The sequence below is a fragment of the Eublepharis macularius genome, chromosome 11 (assembly GCF_028583425.1).
Source record: "Eublepharis macularius isolate TG4126 chromosome 11, MPM_Emac_v1.0, whole genome shotgun sequence".
Classification (NCBI taxonomy): domain Eukaryota; kingdom Metazoa; phylum Chordata; class Lepidosauria; order Squamata; family Eublepharidae; genus Eublepharis; species Eublepharis macularius.
In genome coordinates this window covers 36251635-36279443 of record NC_072800.1, presented here as the reverse complement: position 1 = coordinate 36279443, position 27809 = coordinate 36251635, and the positions used below count along the sequence as shown (strand labels likewise).

The window sequence follows — 27809 nt, the reverse complement described above, 5'->3', positions numbered from 1 at the left end:
ACAGACTGCATCCCTACTTACACACATTTCTGAATGCACATCCAGTTTGTGCCCAAGCCAGCCATGCATGCCTAGAAACTGGTCATCCATGGGGATGTCTGTAGATTGTTTGGGGAAACTGAGTACTGAAAAGAGTTGTGCAGGGCTACTTGGGTAGCACCTAAGAGTATACTGACTAGGTGCTTTTACAACAGATAAACAGGCCTCTGCCCCAAAGAACTAATAATCAAGAACATTAGGTTATGTATATATGATACGCTGTTAAGTCTGTGTTGGTTCAAAAATGCTAAATATAAACCTGTATTCACTGTTTTTTTTCAAAAGCTTGTATAACAACCAAATTACTGACGTTGGAGCCAAGTACGTTGCAAGACTCATTGAAGAATGCCCAAGTCTCATATACGTTAAGTAGGTATCTACATTTTCTATCATTGCTATGTATCTTGGTAGAAGAGAAGCTTGACCAATATGGAGAAGGATAATTTATCTCGTAATGGCTGAGCCTCGTGTATGGTTAGCTGCAGTTTCTGCCATGTTATGTACCTCTGATTCTGACAGTGAGTTGGATCCTGCCAATCATTTCCACATGCAGAAAGGAGGAGCAATTTTCAACAATTCCCTCTCTTGGAGCAGACCTCCAACTCCTTCCTCAGGTTGTCCCAGAAGGACATCTGTCCCCCAGCAACAGCATTTCTGAGGGCAATGGAGTGGGGAGGGGGAAAAGTCCACTGAAAAGTCCTCCTTCCTACTATCAGAGAAGATTTGCAGCAGGATTCAAGCCAATGTTCTTTGCTGTTACCATTGGTTTTTATAGAGCAATTCATGACTACCACTTTGTGGAATTCATGCAGGTAATCCATTAACCATGGAAACTGACACCATTGGTCTAGTTACTTGTTATTTATTAAGCATAACTAAAGTGGCTTTTTCCCTTTCAAGCCTTTGTTTATCATTATTTATTTCCGCTGATAATTGCTGGCTGCAAATAGGCAAAAGTTAGGAACTCAACTTTCTCTAGATATGAAGAAAGGAAGATTATGTGACACTAGTTCGGAATTAGCTTTTTCCCAATGTACTATTGGTCAGAGAGGTTTTCATTCCCTGTTGCATGGAGTTTGAAACAAAGGTCACTTGCTGTCCTCAGGAGTGGACAGAAGGATGGCACCGATACTGGACTGGCTCCAGACTAAGGTTTCTAATGGCGGAATGGCACCTTCCTGCCTCTTCCTCCCGAGCAGCTCACCGATCTTCACAAAATGCTGCTCCTAGAGGACAGGGAACCGCGAGAGAGGTCTGCAGTGAGAAGGGGGAATTGGTGGAAATTGTGTCTGAACTCAACCCAATGAGTGCATTACTACTGCTGCCGTTCAAAACCTATTTCGAAGATTCGTGGGGGAAGGACACAGTGAGAGTCTTTTAACTCATCTAGCATCATGATCTATTTTCTTCAAGTAAAATCTGTGTGCATCTTTTGCCTCACGCACGTTTGAACAGAATGGAAGTTATATAAAGCCATCTCCTCTAGCATTGTGTTCAGTGTCTGAAATGGCACTGAAGTAATAAACGGCTTTCAAAGGGCTGTTGACTGGTCTTCTGGCTAAAGATGTGCAATTAATACATTTCTGTGCAGGATAGGAGCTAACAAAATAACCACGGAGGGAGGAAAAAGCCTTGCTTATGCCATCCAGAAGAGTAAAACTATGTATGAAATTGGGTAAGTGAGATCACTTCTGTTTCTGTTATTTTTCATAAGTGCATCTTAAATTAACCTGGACAGAAACATACGTTTACTTTCTGAATTCTGTTTGTTCACATTGCCGGATTCTTTAGCCAAGTCAGGTTTCTTCTCAGATCCCACTACTGGGTTCGTCACCAGCCTGAACTCACTCCCTTGCCTTCTCGTTTGTACATACCAAGCTGCCTTACTGGCTTATACCTTTGGTCCCTCAAAGTCAGTATTGTCTACTCAGACTTGCAGTGGCTCTGTAGAGTCTTCCGCATTACCTGCTCCTTTTGACTAGAAATGCCGGGGATTGAACCTGGGGTCTCCTGCAATACAGAACAGGTGCTCTACCAAAGAGCTGCAGCCACTCTTAATTTCTTTCCCAGTTACACTCCCTTTCTGTTCACCGTGTCCTGCCTATTTATCTTCTAGCAGGCTACATTCTTAACCTCAGTTTACTGTGCTAGGCTCTCAAACTGTTCTTGGCATATTCTTCACCCACTTTGTCATTTAACTCTTCTACTTGCACTGAGAGTAGGCCTGCCAACAATGGTTAGCCATGTTTGCTAAACAAAGCTTCCATGTTCAGAGGCAGTGTAACTTTGATTGCCTGGTGCCATCAACAAACAACATGAGAGGGCTGTTGCCTTCATTCCCTACTCCGTGAGTTTTCCGAAGGCTGGAGTTAGAAATGGGATGCAGGACCAAATACGTTTTCGGTTTGATCCAGTAGGGCCACTCTTCGTTTGTAGAGATCTTCTGGAGCAAATCAATACTATACATTTAAGTTTGCCTGAAATCCATTTTTCCTCAGAGTTACGGAAATGACAGCCTTCTGAGGACATTCGAGTTTTTTAGTCTCTTCATAAAAAGGATAGCCACCAAGCACCCTTGATTGGGAATCATAACAGTTAATAAGGGTTGAAACTGTTTTGGATGTTTAGTGTTCATATGCCTTCAGTCGACACAGTGGTTTTTTAAAAGCTGTTTGCTTATTAATGTACCCTCTTTTATTCCTAAACATTTAGAACTATTAATAGCATTTCCCAATGCATTTATTCAAATGAAGCCATCAGTCAGAGCTTCTTGTGGTGGCCGTAGACTGCGTCATCCCTTGTATGACTAACCCGTGAAACGGCCTGGTTTATACATGTAGCAAAGAGGTGGTAGTTTTCTGGAGAGGCAAATGGGTTGTGCCATTTCAAACTGTAGGTGAGAAGAGTCCTGTTAATCTTTCTCCCATGTAAAAATTTCCTGCAAATAAAACATCAGCACATCCAGAAGAAAGGTTCTATGCTTGGCCTTTGCATTCTGCGGTACTTTTCCACTTACGAGTAATTATTAATGAGAGGGATTTTTGAAAAATAAAGTCTCTCCTACAGACTGAAGTGGTGCATTCCATTCTTCTACCTCAGCAGTCTGCCATTTCATTACTGCCTTATTCTGTTGCATTGCAAGGTTGCTGGTTGAGGGCTGGCAATCCCCTAGAGCTTTTATGGGTGGGGCAGGGCACTGTGCAATGCTGTGACATCACTTCCAGCTGTGTAGTTAGAAGTGACATCCCAGGTTGCTGTGCAATCCCCCAAATCTTTTGAAACCCCCACCCCTTAATATTTTTCCACTGCTGGATTAGGCAGCTGGAGGCAGGAGGCAGAGATCTGGTCCCCCAGCTGCATGTGCAAACCTAGTCTAAGCCACTAATATTATTTTACAGATAGGGAACTGGGTGTAAGGAGCAGTGGCTAGATTTGATCCATATCTCCCAGGCGTAGCTGTCTGCTAATTGTTCAGACAAGCGGTTGAAAACATCCTCTTTATGAGGAGTGATCCAAGATACGGCCATGCCTCTTGGTACTCATTTCTATTTCTAGAGATAATTGTTGATCTCTGTCTTCAACACTACTTACGAAAATGCAAATGTTGAGTAATGTTTCTTGATATACCATAAATACACTTGAAATATTTATACCGTAACCTATAAACAGTTCCTAATTCTCCCCAGATTTATTATACTACATCCCTTATTTTTCATGGTTTATTTCAATTTTAGCTGGAATTTCTGCTACCCTTCTTGATACAATTTCTATCTAAGCCAAATTTAAAACACTTCTGACCCATTCCTGGAACTAAGGATAAAGAATTCCTATCTGATCTTGCTCCTTAGTCGGTTACCTGGGCAACCAGCTCTGATGTAACTCATTTCCACGTTTATGTGTCACTTTGCACACATTAGATCAGAATTGGGTCTCCACGGTGTATTTTCATGTGGGGGGAAAAAATGGAGCCAGCCTTTAGTCACATTCCCTGCCTTTTTCTCCTGGACAGAATGTGGGGTAATCAGGTTGGGGACGAAGGCGCAAAGGCATTTGCGGAAGCACTGAAGAACCACCCCACTTTAACAAACATCAGGTAAGATCTTGTAGTTGGCAAAACACAGCTTCCCTTTTGTCTTTAGTGGTGACCATATTTTCAAAGATTTATGTCAGAATCTTGTGTCAGTGGATTACCACACCATGAAACACAGCAGCAACCCAAATTTAAAGGCCCAAGAACAGACTTGTGTAACTGGTCCTGTTACAGAGACATGGAGCAGGTTGTACATTAGTTTCTTAGAATGCCAGATACTTTAGGCAGGGCCTGTGTTATCTTTGTTTAGTCTACTGCTGTCTTACAATACTAGTACATTCTTGGCAAAGACATTTAGTGCCTCATTTAGAACATCTGCCTTTTAAAAGTCAAACATGATCGATGTTTTCCAGTGTGCTATAGGGAGGAGACAGCATTGTCAATACATACTTGGCTGTAAAAATCACTAACGATAAAACTGGTATTAGCAGCCTCTGAAAATGGAAAAAAAAGCTTTTAAGATACAGATTTCCTTTTTTATTCTTTTAATAGTTGTCAATCACTTTTCTTTCATCTCAAAAACAAACCTTGAACATTATTGGTTTCTACACTTTAGGAGAACAAGTTGCCATTCTCAGTTTATCCCACAAGATGGCAAACTTTCGTAGATTTCTTCTAGTGAAAAATGGGCAGTTTCATTTAGGACTGCGGGGGAAAAGGCAGATGTGGTGCACACCTATGGTGTTTTAAGCATGAACCTTAAAATGTAAACTGTGCAGGGCTTTTTTTCAGCTGGAACACAGGGGAATGGAGTTTCGGAACCTCTTGAAAATGGTCACATGGCTGGTGGCCCCACCCCCTGATCTCCAGACAGAAAGGAGTTTAGATTGCCCTCCGCGCGGAGGGCAATCTAAACTCCCTTCTGTCTGGAGATCAGGGGCCGGGGCCACCAGCCATGTGACCATTCCCCCCCCCCCCCCGAGGACAACCCACTGAGTTCCACCACCTCTTTTCCCAGAAAAAAAGCCCTGAAAGTGTGTATGTGATAAACTCGTGCTAAAGTATCCATTATCCAGGAACATTTATGAGGGAGCCAGTGTGTATGTGAGGAAAACTCAGATCTTTCACTCTTAAATGGCCATAGAAACGGAGCATTGGATTTTAGTGTAGGAAATCAGGAACCATATCCCCACTCAACTGCTATGCTCAAAAGTCACTATTTCTCTTGGCAACTAAATAATGGAGGCCTTGCTCCTCTCAGAGTGACAAAGACGGGGTCTTGGTATCCATCAAGAGAAGGTGGTAGAATGTTGAAGTGGTAGAAAAGTCTGAAGTACTTCAAACAACAGGGTGGTGTTTTTGAGTGCTCACGGCTGTTAATAACACCAAACAAACAGAAAATCAGCATTACTGGCTAGAATACTTTTCCATCATGGCTTATTTATTTAAAATATTTTTATGCCTGCTTTTCTCCAGATCAATACAGGACTCAGAGCAGGTAACAGTACAATAAAATTATACCAAATCACATAATTTAAAACGTTAAAACCATAGGTAGCATCCATTTAAAAAAATTAAAAGCCACTATTTAAAAAATGCATTGGGTTGACTCCAACCAATTTTTCTTCTGATAAAAAAGGGAAGAGGGGTCTCATTTGACCACCAAAAAGGCTGCGTGTGATGGGGGGAGGTCATGGGATCTGTATATTCAAGACCCATATGAAATGAGGCCTGAGGTAAGGAGGGGAATTCACTGAGATGGAGTGAAAAGGCTGGCTGGATCCACCCTTCTGCGGGCCTAGGCTCTGCAAGGCAGTTCTGTCTTACAGCTTGCCAAAAAGCCAAGAGAGCAGAAGTCTCCTTGTCTTTTTCTGGGAGGGAGCTGCACAGACTTCTGAGCCAGGGCTGTTAGAGAGCATTCCTAGACAGCAGGGCACAGCCAGTATGCCCTGATGGGCAAGCCAGCGTGCTACTTTTCTGTTTCCAGGGAGGTTTTCTTTTTTAATGCTGAGGAAACGAAATAATGATAACCTGAAATGGTATTCTTCATTCTATCTTCTCAGTGTTCTGCCAGCCCATTTATTTATTTGTTAAAAAATTGGTATCCCACATTTCTCCAAAATAGTAAAGGGTCCAGTAGCACCTTTAAGACTAACCAACTTTATTGTAGCATAAGCTTTCAAGAGCCACAGCTCTCTTCGTCAGATGCATCTGACGAAGAGACCTGCGGCTCTTGAAAGTTTATGCTACAATAAAGTTGGTTAGTCTTAAAGGTGCCATTGGACTCTTTGCTGTTTTGCTACTACAGACTAATATGGCTAACTCCTCATTTTTCCAGTTATTCAAGGTTGCTAACATATACTGAAATGGCCAAAACTGCAGTCCCCCCCCCAAAAGCTCCAGAAATTGACAGCCTCAGAGCAGGTACAGACCTGTCAGTAACCATCCATTTTCTACCTGGCTGATTCCCTCAGCATTATTCACACAATGACACCTTGCATGCCTTCCTAAAGACAGGCAATACCATCTGATGGTCCTTTAGTAGGTCATAGCAAAGCAATGGTCCAGTGACCAAAAATGCCTTAAATATAATGGAACATTTTATTATATTTATTTTAAAATCCCCCCCTTTTTTGTCTTGATTAGGACCCCAAGAGATTTTTCACATCATTCCCCTTTCCTCTACTTAATACAACAACAACCTTGTGAGGATAGGTTAGGCCGAGAGATTGTGATGGGCCCAAGGTTACCTGGTAGGCTTCCATACTTGAGCAAGAGATTCAAAACTTTTGTCCTTGTCTGTCACCTTAACCACTACACCATACTAGCGCTCACCAGTTCTGCAAAAGGGCACCGGGAAAAGAAGCTGACCAATGAAATTAGTGCTTGGATTTATACAAGGACCTGTGGTTCTTTAGATATTTATTTTGTTTATTTAAAATATTTGTATGCCCCTAGATATTTATTTTGTTTATTTAAAATATTTGTATGTCCCTTCCTACCCAAAATAGGGTCCCCAAGGCAGCAAACAATAAAACATTAACAAATAATTTAAAACAACGTTTTAAATAGAATTTAAAAACAATTCAGTAAACACACACACAAACATACAACACAATGAACAGGGAAGAGGGCCAATATCAGTTATTGTGGGTATGCCAGACAAAACAAAAAATCTTCACGTGCCGAAAGAAGACAGCAATAGTGTGGCAGGACTGGGAAGTGGAGCTCTGGGCCCTTGGTGGATGAGGCCAGGGTTCAGCTGTCAGGGCCCTTTTCTCCCCAAGAACGTGCTGGACTCACCAATCAGTTTGATGGCATATGTTCATTCGGGGCTTTGTACAATCAAGGCAAGGAAGTGGTTGATAGCTCCCCTTCTGCAGCTTGACCTGCTCCTCTTCTTCCTACGTTAGTTACCCCAAAGAGCCACTTGCTGTTGCTTAGGAGGCCTGACTCCACCAGTAACCTAGCTTGCCTGCCTGCCTACCTGGCACACCCTCCCCCAGTTGCTGCTGCTGACCTCGGCTGGCCCTGCACAGGCCCAGAGTCCTCAGCCACAAGCTGTTCCCAAGACAGTGCCCTCCTGAGTCCAGCTTCTTAATGCTGTCTGGACACCTTTTCCACCAACAATTCCTGACTCTCTGCAGATCCCTTGGTTCCAGGTGGGTGTGATCTTCTAGCTGGTTAACCCTGTCACGGGGAGACAGATGAATCACCCTGGGAAGGGCGTTCTAGAGTTTTGGTGCCACAACTGAGAAGGCCCTTACTTAGGTTGCCACCCATCTAACCTGATATGGCAGGGGCACACAAAGTAGGACCTCCGAAGATGACCAGAATGAAAAAGTGGATCCATATGGGAGAAAGTGGTCCTTAAGATGTGGGTACTTGCTTGAAAGGCAAGTACCAACTCTTTAAATAGAGCCCAGATGCAAGTAGGCAGCCAATATAGTTGCTTCAGTTTTGTTGCTATATGGTCAGAATGGCTCACCAGTGCATTCTGGACTGCATAGGTCAGCCTAGTTCACTGTCAGCTCTGGAGAGCTATTTACACTACATTCCCAATCAATGCCTTTCTGTTATTCCCAAAAGAACTTAATTTGTTTATTATTTGTTTACAAAATACTGAGGCATTTTCAGGCATTTCAGAATGAGGTACATAGGTAACAGCAATATCTAAGTAAATAATAGAAAAAGAAACGTCACAGGTAGCATGACAGCAGGGCAACAGAAGGGCTGGGACTAGAAGATGGTGGTGGCTTCCACACAGGAAGGGGCTTGTGTGGTTTCCGCATGGCTGGTGAAGCTGCAGACGAAGTGCCGCAGCCATGGGGCTTCCACGTGGGACGTTACCCTGCTGTTTCCCTGCCCAGTCTCCCAGCAGCAGCCATTTCCAGCCATTGGGGCTTTTGCAGTTTTTATAAAAATCAGCATTAGAATATAATTATATTGATATACCATTTTTCAAAAGTAAGTTTCTAGCTCCTTCTGTTGCAAAACTATGCCTTTCCACTTACATCTTGGCAAAGGAAGGGGTTCTTTAAAAAGATGAAAACTAAGAATCCAGAGAACCTATAATACCTATTGTCACAATGATATATTGATATAATGATATACTAGTGCCAATTTTAAAAAATAAAATAAAAAGCCCTTGGTGACGGGGAGGAAATGGCTGCCGTGGGGACATGGTCAAGGAAAATAGCTGTCGCGTGGGTGAGAAAACCTGAATTTTCCCATCCATACACCAGCCACCCAGACTTTACTACAGTCTTTCCCAAAACTTCTGAGCAAAGCAGTTATGAGAACGATCAGAGAAATGTGCCATGGTGCTGTAGGGAAGCAAGAAAAAAGCCTGCTTCTCAACAGCACTGAAACCAATAATGGCCATTTCTGCATGGAATATTTAAAAAAACACAAATGAGCACTGATGCAGTGAACTAAATTCTTCACACAATGTTCACAAAAATAATTTAGTGAATTTGAAAGTAATATACAAGAGTGAATACAACATGTGAAATTCTAAAACATCATAATCACTATAATATCATCACAATCAATCACACACAGCAAGGTGTTACAACACCGAGTAGCATGTGTATCCTCAGAAAAGGGAAGAATCCCAAGAGTTCTCTTATGAGCTGTCTTCAGTCAGTACACTGAGGATTCCCGCTGAAACCGCGGGGGCAGATGAAAAGTCCCTCCGGACAAAGTGGAAAGGAGCTGGAAGACGGAGGAGAATGGAATGTGCAGGTGGAGAACAGCAACCGGGAGCCCCCGAGGGGGACCTCCCCGCCCGACAAGCCTCCGGGTATCTCAAGCTTGTTTCATGAGCACTTCCTCACGGGGCGTGGTTTCTCCTACCACGATGGTATTTCTCCGACTCTCCCACAAACTCTTTCACGTGCTGAAACTCTGCGCACTTCCAGGGACCGCCTGGAAGTGCGCAGAGGAGGCGGTCCCTGGAAGTGCGCAGAGTTTCAGCACGTGAAAGAGTGCTGCTTGAGAAACAAGCTTGAGATACCCGAAGGCTTGTCGGGCGGGGAGGTCCCCCTCGGGGGCTCCCGGTTGCTGTTCTCCACCTGCACATTCCATTCTCCTCCCAGTCTTCCAGCTCCTTTCCACTTTGTCCGGAGGGACTTTTCATCTGCCCCCGCGGTTTCAGCGGGAATCCTCAGTGTACTGACTGAAGACAGCTCATAAGAGAACTCTTGGGATTCTTCCCTTTTCTGAGGATACACATGCTACTCGGTGTTGTAACACCTTGCTGTGTGTGATTGATTGTGATGATATTATAGTGATTATGATGTTTTAGAATTTCACATGTTGTATTCACTCTTGTATATTACTTTCAAATTCACTAAATTATTTTTGTGAACATTGTGTGAAGAATTTAGTTCACTGCATCAGTGCTCATTTGTGTTTTTTGGCAAGTTTGGGTGGGTGAGCATCTTTGATAGCCTCTTTTGGTTTGTGGAATATTTAAAAGGCTATTCTGAAGAGTTCAAACTTTTCAGAAAAATCAGCAAAGACAGAGTAGAGAGGCATTCTGGAGCTATCACTAAGAAGCCTCTGGCCTCACTGCATGATAGTATTTGGAGTGGTACACAGCAGCTTTGAAGGGAGATAAATGTACTTAGGTCCACCATTTCCTTAGAAAGGCAGTGATAAATGCTAGATCAGTGTAGCTGTTGTAATTCTTACTGCGGGAGTGAAAATTTGAGCCTGTAAAGGCAATGTCTTTGTCTTTAAGAGTTCTTATTTATCTTGCAAGCATCCAGCTGGAAGCATCTTCATGTTTTTGGCTATGTCACACCTGGGCAGGGGAGTATAGAAGAGCTTTGCAGGCTCATGCTGGAGTTCACCTGAGCCTGCACAATGGCAAAGGGCCCAAGAAACTTGCTGCTAGCCCCATCTGTCCAAGAATATTTTGGATGTGTGTGAAATAAGTACACCCAAGTTGATATATTGGGTGCACTTTATTATAAAATTATACATATAGACATGCAATTTAGATATTGCATGTCTATATGTATAATTTTACTCAATTTGTACTCCACTTTTCTTGCCACTGAGGAGCCAGAGCAGCTTACATTGTTCTCTGCTCCATTTTATCTTCACAACAACCCTGTGAGGTACGTTAGTCTGAGAGTGTGTGACTGGCTCTATGTCACACAGAGAACTTTCATGGCAGAATGGGAATTCGAACCTGGGTCTCCCAGATCCTAGTCCAACTCTCTAAGCACCACTAAAATATTTGAAATAGGAGTCAATTTTTATAGATATAAAAGAAAAAAACAATAGAGAGTGCATAAAGAATCTTGAACAGAATACAGAATAATAGATTTAAGCTACAATAAAGACTATAAACAAAATATATAACAACACAGCTAAATTTTTGTAATATTACTCCTCTCCCTCAGTTATTTATATCTAAAATAGGAGTTTAGTGTAACCTGAAAGACTGGCAAGATTTTATTTTCCTATATAAACGTTCACGGTCCAGAGCCTGTTTCATAAGATGGATTGCACCTGAAGCAGGGGGTTGTAGTTCACAAAGTTTATGGAAGGGGGAAAAAAATCTTGTTAGTCTTTAAGGTACCGTGAAACTGTGGTTTAGTTTTGCTGCAACAAACCACCACTCTCTCCAGCGCCATTGAAATGGAAGACATTCAAATAGCAGTTTGAAATGGCCTCCGGAGTTTGCTCTTCAAGGAAAACAGTCCCATCCCCCCCACCACAGTTTAGCTTTCATGCTGCAGATGTAGCCCATCTGCAACCATCTACAGAGGCCAGCTGTGTGTTTCCCCTTTTAAAAAAAGTGGGTGGCCACTACAGCCGCCGCGCCCCCTCAGCTTTGGAACTCTGTTCACAACCATTTGCCTGTATCCAAGCCTGTTGAGCATTCTCATCCAGATCATTCCTTTTAACTCAGGCCTTTTACTGAACACTTCCCTCCGCTCTTCATCCAATTAATGACTTTGGCCCATCTTGTAACACTGATTATTGCCAGGGGTGCCAACCTCAGGTGGAACATGGAGATCTCTCAGAATTACGATCGATCTCCAAACGAGAGAGATCAGTTCCGCTGGAGAAAATGGCTGCTACGGAGGGTGGGTTCTGTGGCATCATACCCCACTGAGGCCCTCTGCTCTCTACATCCCACCCTCCCCTGGCTCTACCCCCAAACTCCAGGAATTTCCCAACCAAGAATTGGCATCCCTAATTATTGCTTTTAGTGGATCCTAAGCTATTTTATATTGTTTTATTATTTTAGCATGTTCATGTTTTAAGATGGGTTGTTTAAGTTGCCCATTGCTTGCTATGTGTGGTGGTGGGTTTTTTTTGGAAACTGGAAGCTGCCTCAAGAGCCAGTTCAGCTGAGAGCGCAGAATAGAAATGTTTTCATTAAATACATAGGTAACATTGCTGGCTTCCGTGGGAAAGTCCAGCCTGAAGGTTGCTTTAAGTGTTTGAAAGAGAACGTCCATCATGTGTTGCTTTTTTCAGGCGTGTGTCCCAGGATGCCCCTGCAAACCTGCCCACCCATATTAAGGCCTCTGGTCAGAGGCTCATTCAAATACCTTTCTGTCTTGTGGCGTGTCTTATTCTGGGTTGTGGTGCTGGCTGTTGTGAAATAAACATCCTGCTGGCTTTCAAGGAGAGACACACAATAACCTGTTTCCAGATATTTCCAATAATCAGTATTGTAGGGGCTGTGTATGTTCCCAGTTTCTACTTCCTGTCTATTTTAGAGATATCTTTTAACACCCCACTGAGTAGAGCCCAAGCATCTTTAGATAGCGAGGGACAAAGAGCCCTGTTCACATGTTACAGTAAACATAAGCACATCCTGCATGTACATGCATACATCTGTTCATGAGAAAGAGCCAGGGCACGTTCACTTGGTGAATGAAACCTGAGACCAGCAATTGGGTAAATGTGGGGTTTGAATTACGCATTCAACGGTACATGCATGAGAATTACTCAATGTGTGTACAAAAAACAACCCAAGTGTATGCTGTACACAGTCTGTACATGTGTTCCTTGTAACTTGTGAACAGGGCTCAGTGAGAGCCAGGATGTAACAAGCTTCTTGAGATGCGGCCTGAGTGTGTCCATTGAGATTCTTAACTTTTTTTTTACTCTGTCTAATGACATTTGAAATTCTTTTCAGTTTCAAAAATGATTTTCTCTGCAGTGTGGGAGGTGGCTGTTCAAGAAACACAGTGCTAAAGGTCCTAACTTATTGCTCAGTCCTTTGGATCCCAGCTGCAGTGAACATTTTTTAAAATCATTATAAACTCTCCCCCACTCGTTACCTTCAAAATCTTAATCTAAACAATTCATATTTTGCTTGAAGGTCTCCTGAACTATTTACTGGGCTTGGTTCTCTTCTCCTGGAAATTCATTCAGATGCAACGAAAATATGTTTGGCTCAAAGGAGGATAGGATAGATTTCTTGATAATACAAATGTTTGTATATTTTGAACATTTCCAGCCCTCTTTGGATTTGTTCTATTGCTAATTTTCTAGTTCATTCTCCCCTACAAATAAAAATAGCCACTAAAGCGCACCATGAGTTTTCTGCAGGGCTCTAAGGCGGTTCAGTGCAGCAATAAAACACACTATATAGGAAGTTTTGTAATGGATTTCATTAGCTCAGATTGAATGTTTAGCGTATGACTCACCAGGCGCCAGCTATTATCAGTGGGAATTGTGAATGCTCAGCACCTCTCCATATAATGACTGTGATTCAACCCCACAGCAGTGGAAGGAGTTCTGTGCTTTGCAGAATGTCTGTTAGCATAGATAGCGCTGAGCATCCCGTTCTTGCGCAGAGCTCTGGTTTGTAAGCTGTGCCATTTTAGCAACTCACCTGGAATAAGGAAAAAAACCCTACGTTGGGCTAATTTGTAAATCATTAATATTGCGATAATTACATCAGATCTTTAACCTGGCATCAAGTGGATAGTTAATTGAGCATTTATAGGAAGACTCTGGAGAATTTTGCCCATTGGACAGTTCTGCACCTTGTGGCTGTACAACATGATACTGCCGCCACAAGCCATCATATCATTTCGGATCCAGCTTAAATTACAGATAATTAAGATAAGCCTCTTTTAGCAAGGCTGCAGCTCTTGCTAAAAGCTTTGGAATCATCAGTTCTTAAGCGGCTGAGCAATGGAATAGGTCGTTGCAGGTTCAGGAAGGAGCCGGCACACCAGTTGTCTTGGAACACAACTCTTAAGTGCTTAGAAATTAACAGAAAAGATTCCTGTGGGTTGCTGCAGGCATTGGGTGAGGCCAACTTATGGGATGGGAAGTGGCTACTTCCAATTATTTGTTCTGAACAGCTTGACCTTTTGCTGGAACTTATTTCTTGGCATGCCCTTCTGCATTTCCGCACTGAAAAGAGTTCAGGGTGTTGTGCTCTGGGAATAAGAAGAAAGGTCAAAGCAGGCATTGTAGAAATGGGGAAGAGTCTTGCCCCTTATCTTCACAGCTGACTGCCGTTTGGATACAGGAGTCAAGTGCAACTAATTTAGCTCTGGAACCTGAGAAAGCTTTCTGGTTTTCCTCTCCAAAGCAGCTTGGGATGGCCTGATTTAGGTGAACTCACCCTGTTTTCCAGGAATATGTTGGGTTAAATTAAGTTTATTTATACCCCACACTCTTAGTTATACCATCTCCCAAGGTGTCTGTATTCTGTTACTGTATTTGAATTGGATCTGCATTCTGTAGAAAGCTTTCTGTGATGCATCTGTGCCTTAAAAAACATTCCTTGAAGAACAGGATGACCTGTGGGGAAGAGCAAATCCTGGTTTTGGAATGGTGGTTAAAAACAGAAGAAGAGACCTGCTGTATCCAGCACACTCTTTCCATTGCAGCCAACCAGATGTCCCTGGAAAGCTTATAAGCAGACCACGGAAGCCAAAGCCTCCCTATTGTTTCCTCGAAGCACCTGATATTCAGAAATATATTACCACTGAACATGGAGAATCCACCTAGCCACCATCACTAATAGCTTATGGCAGACCTATCCTCCATGATTTTGTCTAATCCTTTTTAAAGGCTAATTACCTCTATACAGAATTGTGAACCCCGCTGAAAATGCTTTGTTAGAAGTTATCCTATTTTCACACAGATATCTTGCGTCTTCCTTAGAGCTGAGGAGCAAAAGATATATTATACAGAGAACTGGTGTAGTATAGTGGTTAAGTAATTGCAATGCAGCACTTTGCTGGTTTGAATCTCATGACTGCCATGAACTTACCAGGTGGCCTTGGGTAAGCAGCTCCTCTCAGCTGCAGCTCCCCAGCTGCGTTGTGGGGATGACGATAACACTGACTTTGTTCACTGCTCTGAGTAGGCACTAATCTGTCCAGAAGAGCGGTATACAAATGAACTGTTGTTATTACACTTACGTTTTGAATGTATGTTTTCAACAGATGGTTTACAGTCTGTTTGGGTAGGATGGGAGCTGTTTGCTCAGGGCTTCTTGTTGCATCAGTCCAGTGCCACGGTGATATGTTGGAACCACATGTTCAAGGAGATAGATACAGTCGGGGCTTTTTTTCAGCTGGAACACAGTGGAACGGAGTTCCGGAACCTCTTGAAAATGGTTACATGGCTGGTGGCCCCACCCCCTGATTTCCAGACAGAGGGGAGTTTAGATTGCCCTCGCTGATCTCTCTGTCTGGAGATCAGGGGGCGGGGTAACCAGCCATGTGACCATTTTCTCCGAGGACAACCCACTGAGTTCCACCACCTCTTTTCCCAGAAAAAAAGCCCTGGATACAGTTCTTTTCCATGCTGATATCTCCTCTTTCATGTGGGAAGGACCATTATTCCCCCTACCCATATGGTTCAGATAAACAAGGCTTAGTGGAGCATTGTGGGAGCAATTTAAAGGGAAATGGCTCCTGTGCTGGTAAGATAAAACGTTTCTCAAGCCTTAGAAGGCCAAAGCAACAGTTTTGTGCTCAGCTGCAGTTCTCCCTATTCACCTGTTATATTTTCTTCCATCCTTCCTCCAAAGAACTTAGGGCAGAACACACGGTTCTCCCTTCATCCGTTTCACCCTCACAACAACCTTTCAGGTATTTTATGCTAAGATATAGTTGGAAATGTCATCCTAACTGAGAGGGGATTTGAACCCAGGCCTTCACAACTCCAGTCTTCCTCACTATTCCACATTGGCTCCGAAGACTTGTAAAAGTTTGATGTGTCTTGTGTTATTGAAGGCAGAGGCTGCCTGGCAGATGCAGAGCACCATCCGTGTGATGTCTCCGTGCGAACTGACTGTTAATGGATATAAAGGGGAGAAATACTTATTTGCTGATGGTTTTTTTCCAAACGTTTCTTCTGTTGTTTTCCTCACAGTCTTGCGTTCAATGGTATCACTACAGAAGGGGGCAAAAGCCTTGCAGAAGCAATGAAGCACAACAACACTGTGAATATATTTTGGTGAGGAACCAATTTCCACACATGCTTTGAACATCTAGGTGGGGAAAGGGCTGCATTACTGGGGTTTCTAGGAGGAGCGGGATGTGGGCTGGTATGGCAGGCCTGCAGTCCGTGAATGGAAGGGCTCACAGAGTTTTCCAGATTCTAGGGCGTTCCAAATTTTGGAAGGGTTTGGGGGCATTGATAGGTTTGGCAAAGGCCCATTTCACACAACCTTTTAAAACCGTTTTGGCTGCTGGTTGCTAGTGTGTGTGCCGTTTCAGACACATCCATTTTGGCTGCTGCTTGCTAATGGTTTTTTTTTACTCTTTCAGACAAAGCCACTTGTGTGGGGTTGAGTCATTTATTTTTTTAACTGTATTTCCCATTGTTAGGTTTTCGGGGTACTTCCATTCACTATGGAATGTTTGAAATGTCTATAGCTCTTCTGATAGCACTGCCTTTTTAAATTTTCCCACCCAATTACAGCACGTTCTTTTTTTTAAAACATATATAGATTAGCGCTATAGTGCTATAGCATTGTAACAGTAGGTGTAGCAGGTTCTCTGAATTCCCAGCTTTCATTTTTCTCCTTCCCTTGTGGAGATAAGCCTTTTCCCTTGTATCTCTGCAAGGGAAGGGGCTAGAGACTTACTTTTAAAAAAAAAAAGCTGGAAATTCAGAGAACCTGCTACACCTATTGTTACAAGTACTATAGTGCTATAGTGATATTTTTGTGCTTTTTAAAAAAAATGCAAAAGCTCTGGTGGCCCAGGGGAGGGGGGTAGCCACTTCGTGTGCCATAAGAAGCAGTGCTGTTTGAAATGGCCACAGTGATTTATGTACAGTTCATAGGTAAAGGTAGTCCCCTGTGCAAGCACCGAGTCATTACTGACCCATGGGGGGATGTCGCATCATGACGTTTTCTTGGCAGACTTTTGTTACAGGGTGGTTTGCCATTGCCTTCCCCAGTCATCTACACTTTACCCCCAGGAACTTGGGTACTCATTTTACTGACCTTGGAAGGATGGAAGGCTGAGTCAACCTTGAGCCAGTTATCTGAACCCAGGTCATGGGCAGAGCTTGGGCTGCAGTACTGCAACTTACCATTCTGTGCCACAGGGTCCCCACATACAGTACATAAACAAATGTAAATGCTGTTTGAAACTGCTGCCCCCACATCGCTTTATACAAAGTCAGGTCAGCACAGGTAACAATTGGCTTAAAACGGAATGTGAAAGGGCCTTAGGCTACAAAGATTAATTCAGTACAAACTTACTTGGATTTGCTTGAGAAGGGTGCCCAAGATGAGGCAGAAACTGAACACAGAGTCTGGTACCCTTCCCAGAAAACGGAGAAGATGAGGGGTAGGAGAAAGTTGAGAGGGAAACCAATGGGGGGATTCCTAGAGACATCGCTATTCATTCCTGTGTTCTCGTGAACTAAAATTTATTCTCACACTTTTTATGGAGGTAGATATAAGGGAGGGGGAACATCCCCATTAAGAGGAATGGAAGTGAGTGGAACTTTGTCTACTTCTTCAGTTGTTACAAGGAATACATTCAGATCTAAGCTTTAGTGAACTTCATCCTAAAAGGTATTCTCATGTTCCTGATTTAGTTAGCTCTGTAGCATTCAGGCAAAAGCAAACGAAGTGCCCTTACGGAAATTCTGTATTTTCCCCCTTTGGGAGATGGTTTTGATGATTTTCCCCTTGAATGAAAGCGCAAGCCAGTCATGAGAGAGTCCACGCTCATGCAAGTCAGCCAGGAGTGGAAAGGGGATCCCGTACTTCTGTACTGTGGGACTGGAAGGTCCCGGCCACTTCTCTGAATTCCAGAAATGAGGCCAGTCTGGATGAATCTTAAGTCAAAGAATAGCACTGTTTCCCTGCTTCAGGGGGAAACGGAAGGCTTTCCGTACCTCAGAAAAGCAGTTGAGGCTGGCAGCTGAGAGGGAAGCCATTTCTGCCTACCTAGTCTTGTCAAGACAAGCAAATATGCAAGGAAGAAACTTAGCTTAGGGGGTTTCCAAGAAGAAGGATTTTTTGGTTACTCTTCCAGAAGATTGGAGGCAAGCAAAAGCAACCCCTTACATCCAGATACAAGCAGGTAGTATAAACTGCCTTGGGGAAATGATTAATCTTTTGTGCCATCAGGAGCTTTGGTGTTCTCTTGCAGTAGGAAGCAGCCCCAAACTGAGCAACGCAGAATCCAGGTTAACGTGTAAAACAAAAGACCAATGGAATTTTCCGGATGCGTTCTCAGAAGTCGCCAGCTAATTTTTGTACTCTTTGTTGTGCTGTCGTCAGATGCTCCATAAACATCGTAAAGAATCTTTTTGTACTTGTTTTTGCACTAGACACAACTGCTTTCAGTGTCACTTTTAAAGCAGGAAGACAAAACTCTTAACTCGAAGTTATGAAAGGCTGAAACTCTCTGGCCGCAGGGTCTAATGATGCACAACTGGTTGTGACAAAATTAATGATTGTTCTTTAGAACAATTAATCACGAGGCTGACAAGAGGGGAGTGGACTCTTGACTGAGTCCCAAGTGGTGCCTAGGATCTAATGCAAGTCTCTTGGAAACAGTGGCACAGTGTTATGTTGTGAACAATAAAGAACTGAGTTGAACAAGCGCTGCTGGAACACATTTGTTCCAGGTTGCATTGCCCTTAGAGTGCATGAGTGCTCACCCCGGTTGTCAACCAGGCAACACTTTGCACGCTCTTCGTGTGTATGTAGCAAAGAGGGATGAGGACTAGAGCAAGGCCACTTGTAGTGCCTTTTACTGGGACTACAGAAGGAAAAGAGCTCAGGTCTCAATATGGGGGGTGGAATCTAGGAACAGCCCTTCCCAGTGCTGGATTAACCAGTGGATTGATGAAACTGTAACCTTAGGCTCTCATACATATTTTTAGGCCCTTAGTTTTCCATCTCAGCCACAAAGATCACAGGGTGGCCAGTCACTATCTGTTTCAGTGTCACCTTCCTCACAGGGTATATCCCTATATGATGTCTTGAACCTCTTGGAAGAATGTAACAAACAAAGCAGTTTTTAAAATTGCTGGGAAACATTAAGGCAATATATAGTACTTACTTAGGCCTTCCCTAATATTGGCCTTAGGCCTCTCATATGCTTAATTTAGGCCTGGCCCAGGTCTGTGAAGAATAAAACAGGAAAGGAGACCTGGACATACACTAGGGTTCCTCAAACAATTGATACATTATTGGGCATAAGTATTAGTAACGGTATTGCCCATAGCCACATTTTAGTGCGGTGGCAAATCTCCAGTTTGTATACTGGTTCACAGAGAGCTTGGTAGTTGCTTGAAGGGGCACATCTGTGAAGATAAATAGTCTCGTACCAGGCAGTACCTAGATGGGCAATTCAGGAAGGATTGAATAGAGATCTAGGCCAGCATTCAATGGGCCACTTGCGGTGCTGCCTACACACTGGTGTTTTCAGACCGTTCCTATTTCAACTCCTTACATACTTCTCAAAAGCCATTCCTGAAAGTCAGGGAACTCTACAGAGTAGCATCGAATTTAGAGCAGCCTGATATGGGCAGGAATCTAGTTGGAATGTTTTGATGTCATTCCTGGCTAGCAGGGTCTTTGAAAAAAATGTTTTGTCGTCCAGCCCCAAAGTCCTCTGAAATAAAACAATATTCACCAAAGCTGCACGTAGATTGGAAATTCGACATCAAGGAGTCCAAAAGAGAATATTCAAAGTTTTCGAACTACAGAAGAGTCACAAACTTCCATGAATGAAAACCTTTTTATTCAAACCAGGCTAACAAAGAACGAGATGGATGATGAAGCAGCGGAGATCTTTGCCGAAATGCTTAAGGTCAACAAGAAGCTGGGCCATCTTTGGTGAGTTTTGTTGGCTCACGGATGAGCTCTTGGTCATTGCCTTGGACTGTAAATTGTATTTCAATAACTGGAAGCTTTTTGCACAAAGCCCCAGTGATGGGCATTGGGCTCGTTCGCACTGGGGCGTCATTAATTCATGCTGAGCATCTCATTTTTGATGAGCTGATTTCTATAAGAACTGTAGATTAGTTTGAGCAGCTGAAGTGATGACCATGCACGCAAATGGCTGATATGTCATACGTAGCTGATCATTTTGAGTCAACACTGATGAAGTCGCAAAACTGTTTGTGTGTTCACTTTGCATCACAATGACACATTTGTCCCCACTGATCTGACTGGAAGCATGTCTCGGTAGGCTCATCCCTGTCTGAGGCCAATAATTGTTAGTACCATGTATTATAGACTGGCCAACCACAATGTAAATGAACCTTATTTTCATTATTTGACAGCTAGGGTTGCCAATGTCCAGGTAGAATCTGGTTTCCTGGAATTACAACTAATCTCCACACTATAGAGATCGGTTCCCCTGGAGGAAATGGCAGTTGGGGAGGGCACTCTATGATATACCATAGAGCCTAAAAGAAATGGAAGTCCTAGAATGACATCACATCCCTGCTTATCTCCCTCTCCTCCCTAGGTTCCACCCCCAATTCTCCAGGAATTTCCAAACCCAGACTCAGTAACCCTATTGAAATTTCTGCACTTACTTAATTAATGCATTTACAGTTTTCTAGCATGTTTTTGAACCAAGTCAGACCCTTATTAAAGTCATGTAAAAGAAACAAAAATAATTTTGGGGTGCAACATTCGAACAAAAAAGGATTTCCCCCCCAAAAGTTTAACCATCCAGCTGTAAAGCCCTGTGAAATGAAAAGATTTCTATCTCCTTTTGAAACATTATCCCATCTGGTGTTCAGAGCTCTCCTGGGGAGAGAATGCCACAAAGAGATTGAGAAAAGCCTGCTATTTGGCATCCCCAAGCAGGGCCTCAGATGGCAACAGAATTCAGAACAAAACTTCTGTTTGTAGAGTGGAGCAATTGCAAAGATCGCAGGGGAGCAGGTGTCAGTGAATTCGCTTCGATCCAGACTGGCTGGGGTTCTAAAGATGCTTAATCTCTGGGCAATTGCTCCACCTATTCACAGCAACTATCCTGTTTTCTTACCCGGGGGAGGGGGGGAGCCAGCAGTTTCTGTTGTATGTCATAACTTGCTTTTTAAAATTCAGTTGGCAACACAGTACTGGGAGGGAAGGCTGCTTGTAAGGAAATACAATCTGAAATCCCCACACAACACACTTGAGCCTTTTGCTTGCCCAAAGGGTATCCCCACTGTGGCTCATACAATGTTGCCTCTGGGGGGGAAACACCATACCATGCACTTAAAAGGTCACAGTGTTTATATGCATTTGCATTGTAAATCTCTCATTCAGAGGTTGCTTTGTGTGTAACAAGCCTATTACATAAGCCATGTTGCAGATACAGGCCCGGAACACAAGAGTGTGTAGAATTACAAGTTCCAGTAAACAGGTGAAGGGATAATAATATACAAGTAATAAGGGAGGCACACACAACACCATGCCAGACAGACTGGCCCTCTTTTTTCTAAGCTGTGAAGTAAGCAGCTATAAGTCTCATAACATTTGCTATGATATTACACCAAGTTGTGTAATTTGGCATCTGTGCCTTTGTTAGTTTGATGAGTGATTGGCGTATTTTATTTTGTTGTACAGTAGTGCCATGCAGATTTGGGACCAGATATTTCTGTCCATGTCTCCCAATTGCTAGTCCACCTTAAGTCTCCAAGCAAAAAGTGTATAAGTGGAGAGGCAGTGTGGTGTCATGGTTAGATTTCTTTATTCACGCAATTGATAATCCACCTTTCTCAAGGGGAATTATGCTAGGATCCGGGAGACCCAGGTTCAAATCTCCACACTGCTCTGGAGCTCACTGAGTGACCGTGGGCCTCTCAGCCTAAACTCCCCCTTTGTAGTTTAGGCCTCCCCATTTTATCCTTGTGAGGATAAAATGGGGAGAGGAGCCATGTCCACTGCTCTGAGATCCTTGGAAGAAGGACAGAATAAAATGTACCAAGAGAGAAGATTTATTCGCTTGCTGTGCTTTAATTCACTATCAGACAATGTGGAAGGGTGCTGCCTCCAACTGAACTGCTTAATGGTCCTGTGTTTTAGAAGTCAGGGCAGGACAAGGCATTAAGAGTCCTTGTAATGTTGACTGTACAAGTTTCACAAGGGAATGTCTTTGTCTGAAAACAATCCAATAATTAAAAGCTTTACTCAATCAAAAACAGCATAGCATCAAGAAAAAGTTTGACCTATCCTTTTTTTTCCCCTCCCTGGGACATGAACCTGTGGATTTTTTTTCTTTCAGATGAGGGGTGCTTTTAAACACAACTATAATTGAAAAGATGCTTTTGCCACGCGGGAGCTCATATCCCATTACATATGTTTGAAATGTTCCTTAGTGGCTCACCTTTCAATAGTTGGCATCCAGACATTTAGAAGGGAACGGCACGTTAAGAGAGCCCTGAGTGGAAAAACACCTGGAAGAATTCAAACAAGAGGAGAGTCTCCCGTCCCTGTTGTTAAGGCTTTGCATTGAAAGAGCGTGGCCCTGTGTAAACAGAGTGGAACCATCCCAGTCCTCGGCCTCTCACTGACTCTCACAGTGGGAGGCTTTGCTTGTTTGTGTAGAAGAGTTGGTTAAATTTTAGGCCACGCTTTTGTTGCATTCGGCTGTTTTTTGCTTTAACTTTGGGGCAGTTGAGATAGGAATATAAAGTTAGTTGAGCATTTTCCACCTCTGACAAAGCCATTTTCCTCTCAGTAAAGAGTATTCCCCATTTTCCATGTTTTCAAAAGTGTACAGCCTGTTTCTTTCTGTCTTTGAGCCCACACAGATGACCAAAGTGTACCAGGTCGAGCTGGGGCATCTGAAATGTCCCACTAAGATTCCCAACTCCAGTTAGACTAGTGGCAGGGGAGCCCCTGCTGGTATAAGTGTAATAAGCCTGGGACCAGAGGAAGAGTCTACACTGAGGGCCAAGCGACTCATTACCAGGGCTTTTTTTCAGCAGGAACGCGGTGAAATGGAGTTCCGGAACCTATTGAAAATGGTCACATGGCCGGTGGCCCCACCCCCTGATCTCCAGACAGAGGGGAGTTTAGATTGCGCGGAGGGCAATCTAAACTTCCCTCTGTCTGGAGATCGGGGCGGGGCCACCAGCCATGTGACCATTTTCTCCGAGGGCAACTGAGTTCCACCACCTCTTTTCCCAGAAAAAAAGCCCTGCTTATTACATTTTGTAAGGAACCTGGACGTGACTTGCTTTCCCCACAGTCATACAGCAGCTATAGGGAAATGGCATTTTAAGGATCTGCAGGGGCCCAGTTCGGCTCAGGGCTATGGAGTGGAGGGCTCCTGCCTTCTCGCTCCCTCTGTGCAATTTACCTGAGCTGAACCAACCCCGGGGGGTTATATGCCCCAGTTTAGAGATCCAGACATGCACCTGCAGTTCCAAATTGGGGCAGATCACTCCCCCAGGGCCGTTTTGGCTCAGGAAAATGATTCAGGAGAAGACTTGTTATTACCCTGCAGACACAGGAAGGAGCAGCCACTCCCACACCTCTGGCATAACCTAAGAAGGTGGTCTTGGGAAAGAGGTTCAGATTCCAAGAGTGAGAGAACTGGACATCTGTATAGGTTGAGCGGACACAAAGAGCACCGCTTTCAGGCTTGGAAGAGGCTTGAAAAGAAATGGGCCATGTACACCAGAAAAGATGATGACCGGAACATCATGTGTGCAGTAAAACAGCCATCTATATGAGCGCTCTGTTTCAGGGAGAGAGAACTCGCGTTGTAAGTTGAAGGGAAAATACAGCGTACCCTCTGAAATGACTGATTTTATTTGCATCGGTTGGCTTGCTGACCAGACCCTTCACATCTTCTCTTGAATGGTGCCGTACCAGTCTAAGGCAGCCAGTGAATTGCCTCCTCCAGCAGTAGCTGGGATCCAGCATGAATAATCCCCTAGACAGCTGCTCTACTGTGATCAGAGAGCAGCTGTGTGGTCAATTGTACAATTGCTCTCAGTAACCCTGAAAGACGCCCAAGCACTTTAGATTGAAGAGGCCCAGAGCCTCTTGGCCACACTTCTATGGGGGAATTGTCTGATTCCAAGCAGGCCAGCCATGCAGATGGAAATCAGAAACCGCTGCTTCCTGGCACACCACCAGCCTTGTTCACCGAAAGGAGTGTTCATTTTTTGCTTCAGCCCTGCCGGGCTTGAGCCAAGTGTGTGACAGACAGGATGCTGCGAACCAGGCGCAAACAGAAGGGTTTGTCCAATGCAAAGTGCTTTCTTTTTTTTAGGCTTATTCAGAATCAGATTACGGCCAAAGGAGCCAAGTGCCTGACTGATGCTCTCCAGGAGAATACAACCATTAAAGAAGTCTGGTAAGGGCAGCTCCCTCACTTTCAAAAGGGTGACGTTTGCATTCCAGAGGCCCCCAAGCCTTCATCTTGCTTAAACCGTGCATGGAGTCTCATTCAGCAAAATACTGATTTCCCCCAAGAAAGTTAAAATAGAACAGGGGTACTGATGTTTTCAAGGGCATTTCACCCATCATAGCCAGATTCCCATTGGAGTGTACAGTTTTAGGTGGGTAGCTGTGTTGGTCTGCAGTAGAACAGCGGGATTTGGGTCCAGTGGCACCTTAGAGACCAACAAGATTTTCAGGGTACAAGCTTTCGAGAGTCAAAGCTCTCTTCTTCAGACACAAGTGTACAGTTGATAGAATATGCTTGTTATATGTACACTTAGAAATGTACATGTGTCACTTAGGTATGCACCCAGGGTAACAGAAAAAAAATCTGACTGGTACTATGGGTAAGGTCTTGTGCCCAACTGTAACCTTGTTCCTTTAGCTCTTACCCCCCTTCCCCTCTACACACACACCTTTTGAACCACAACCCAAAAATAGGCCAGGAATCCAGATGACAGCCACAGGCAAGGCAGGTAGTATGATTGAGTTCACTGCCTGTTGGCTGAACGAGGGAAAGGATGACAATAAGAGCTTGTATTGGTACAGCTGTAGTGCTGCTAAACTTTACTGCATTACAAGTAGAATGCCCTTGTTATCAACACTGGGTTTATACTTTTTAAAAGTAGACATACACTTAAAAGCACAATATGTGAAGTGTGTGACCCTCAGAACTAGGGATAATTTTGTAGTCAGATTATGAGCTGAACTGATGTACAAGCCTTTCTTTAATACATTTACACAGAGTTTACAACAGGAAGCTTGTGAGCTACCAGCTCACCACCTGCTGCAGGATAGCTTGTGCATCTCCTAAAAGATCACAAAAAGGTCTGCTCCATGCTTTTTCATTTTAAACAATCCGTTTATTTTTTAGGATTTTTCTCTGTGCTGCTTAGTTGATAGCTTTGTTTCTTTTGCTGTTACCAGGCCATGTTCTTTTTTGAGAACAGAACAAAACTTCGTAACATGAGTGGAGGGGGTAGCTGAGGATATTTTTCATTATTTGGTGGTAGTTCTCATTAAAGAAAAGGTTAGCCATCCCTGATCTATATTGTTTGAGTTGTGTGCAACCATGTCCACCCTTTGTTCATAACAAGGCTTCCTTCTGAGTCAGCATTGCTAGAACTGGGCTGCAAATGTAGGATGGGTTCCCCACTTTATTACGGTGGGCCAGATTCTCTCTGAGGGCCTTGCTTGGGGGACCAGACGCCTCCGTCTGTGACATGTTTGCAGCGTAGGGTTGACAACAGGCCTGGAGACAAATATCTTGTCTAATAGAGGCTTAATGGGCAACTGAAGCCTTTCATGACAGGGAAGTAAGTAACATAACTTGGTAAATAATATTCCATTATGCCTCTGTGAAGCCTATCGCAGCTCAGCTAGAAAAGTCGACACGCCTATCTCCCCTCCCCCCAAACCATCTGAGAGGCGTGCTGGCTTGGCTAAAAGCAGTGTAAGAGAGCAGTGTGTGCTGCTTTCAGTCCAACAGGCACACCTTTCTTTGGAAAACCAGAGGCCTGCAACCTCTAAACTAAATGATGTAAGTCAGTTTCAACCTTCTTAGAACTGTCTAGGTTTTGTGTAGCCATTTTGTTTCATGAAAGACCTTCAGATTTCTTCAAATACTGTTTTTTACATTTCTCCAGTGCCTTGCCCCACAGAACCAAGCGATACCTTGTGCTCTTCTTCCCAGAACAAACAGGAAATGGGAAATGTTCTTTTAAAAAAAACTTTGTAGAAACAGCTGCTTCCTTTTAATTTTTCCCTCACTTTCTGTCTCTCCACCTCCAACAGCTTAAATGGAAACCGAATAAGCCAAGAAGAGGCAAAAGCCTTTGAAAATGAAAAAAGGATAATTTGTTTTTGAGAAATTACTTTCCAGTTTGGATATTTGCCTGTATGCCAATTACCACTGCAATTGAAGCCAGAACACCTACAGCAGTCCAAATTGGAACTGAGGCTAGCTTGCTACAGTCAGTCTAGAAAATGTGTTGAAGATCTGAGATCAGAATTCCCGATGCTGTTTCTTTTGTTAAAATCAGCTATGGGATTGGATTGGGTTTGCAGAGAGGGGCAGAAGTTTGCATCCGATTTCAAATCAGGGTTTTTGTGATTTAAATCCCCTCCTTCCCAAACCGGCTGTTACAGGAGAAAATAACTTGGAAAGAACAGCAGAGGGGAGAAAACCCTGATCATAGATGGTTCATATATCATTTAATTACCCCTTGAAGCATTCTTTAGTCTGCATTTTCTTTAAAAAAACACCACCCTTGATTTTACATCTTAAAGGGAACATGATAGTAGTACCCTGCTTTCAGAGAAATGGGTCTCTTTAAATGAGCAGGTATTCACCAACTGCCCTGCCATCTCTGTGTTCCTTTGATATTATTGATGTACATAAGTGTAAATAAGTCTCTCTAACTTATTTATATATGGTGCAAGTTTACAAGTGGAGGCAGAAGACCCACATAGTAACAGCGATGCCGCCTGGTAATCATCAACCATTTATTACTAATCAACAGGTGCCTTAGGTTCCACCATGGCAGGTTCGCTCATCTGAACAGGGCCTTCTGCAGGCGCCCCCTTGTACATGGGCAAAATCAACAACTGCTCATACACGTGCATCCTCTGTGGTGGCCCCCACTTTATGGAGTAGCCTACCTGAAGAGGTTAGGAAAGCTCCTGCTCTCCTGGCCTTCTGCAAACAATACAGGACTGAATTATTCAGGAGGGCTTTTTATTCACGTGGGAGGGCTGTACTGTAAGGAAGTGGTCTCAAGGTCTCAAAAGAGATGCATCAGTAAAGGGATAGGGATTATAAACTTTACTACTATGTACTGTCTGCTGCTGTAAGTATGATCCTACTGGGTAGTTCCTATGTTGTTTAACATATCAGTCTTAGAATTGCTTGTGTTCTGTTTCAGCATTTCTTGAACTCTGTATTGGATTTCTGCTGGTTTTAAATCTTTAAAAATTTGCTTGTATATACCCTATTACATGTTTATTGAAATGTCCTTGAAACTGACTGTACTGACTCACACTGTGTAATCTGCCTTGAGTCCCAGTGAGAAAGGTGGACTATAAATAATGCAAATAAATACTGCCTATTGCCAGTACTTCAACAATGTCATCTTTTTTGACTGTCAGTGTCAAAACCAACGATCTGCAGAGATGGGAGGCATCATGGTACAGATGGGAGACTCACACGATGTATATGGCCTGCCACCCAAATGGCCATAAATGGGCCTCCGTGTAACTCTGCCTATTCTGAATTGAGACTCAGATTCTGGGATGGCTGCTGAGGTGGGTGGAGGTCAGAATTCTAGGGAACCTCCACGTTCAGAGGCAGCTATCCTCGGA

General features: G+C 43.5%; 1 protein-coding gene across 4 annotated transcripts in view; it reads left to right on the top strand.

The window, feature by feature from the left end:
* The window catches only part of NOD1 (nucleotide binding oligomerization domain containing 1), a 52090-nt gene extending 24525 nt beyond the window's left edge, over positions 1-27565 (top strand). For 3 of the 4 annotated variants that reach the window (XM_054991594.1, XM_054991595.1, XM_054991593.1), the window contains exons 6-12: positions 325-408; positions 1631-1714; positions 4049-4132; positions 15950-16033; positions 19806-19889; positions 24280-24363; positions 26244-27565. In XM_054991594.1, coding sequence (XP_054847569.1) covers positions 325-408; positions 1631-1714; positions 4049-4132; positions 15950-16033; positions 19806-19889; positions 24280-24363; positions 26244-26316 — 577 coding nt within the window. In that variant the 3' untranslated portion in view covers positions 26317-27565. Of the gene's footprint in view, positions 1-324; positions 409-1630; positions 1715-4048; positions 4133-15949; positions 16034-19805; positions 19890-24279; positions 24364-26243 lie in introns of those variants that run through there. The other variant, XR_008597842.1, reaches the window with a different exon arrangement.
* Positions 27566-27809: the final 244 nt, after the last annotated feature.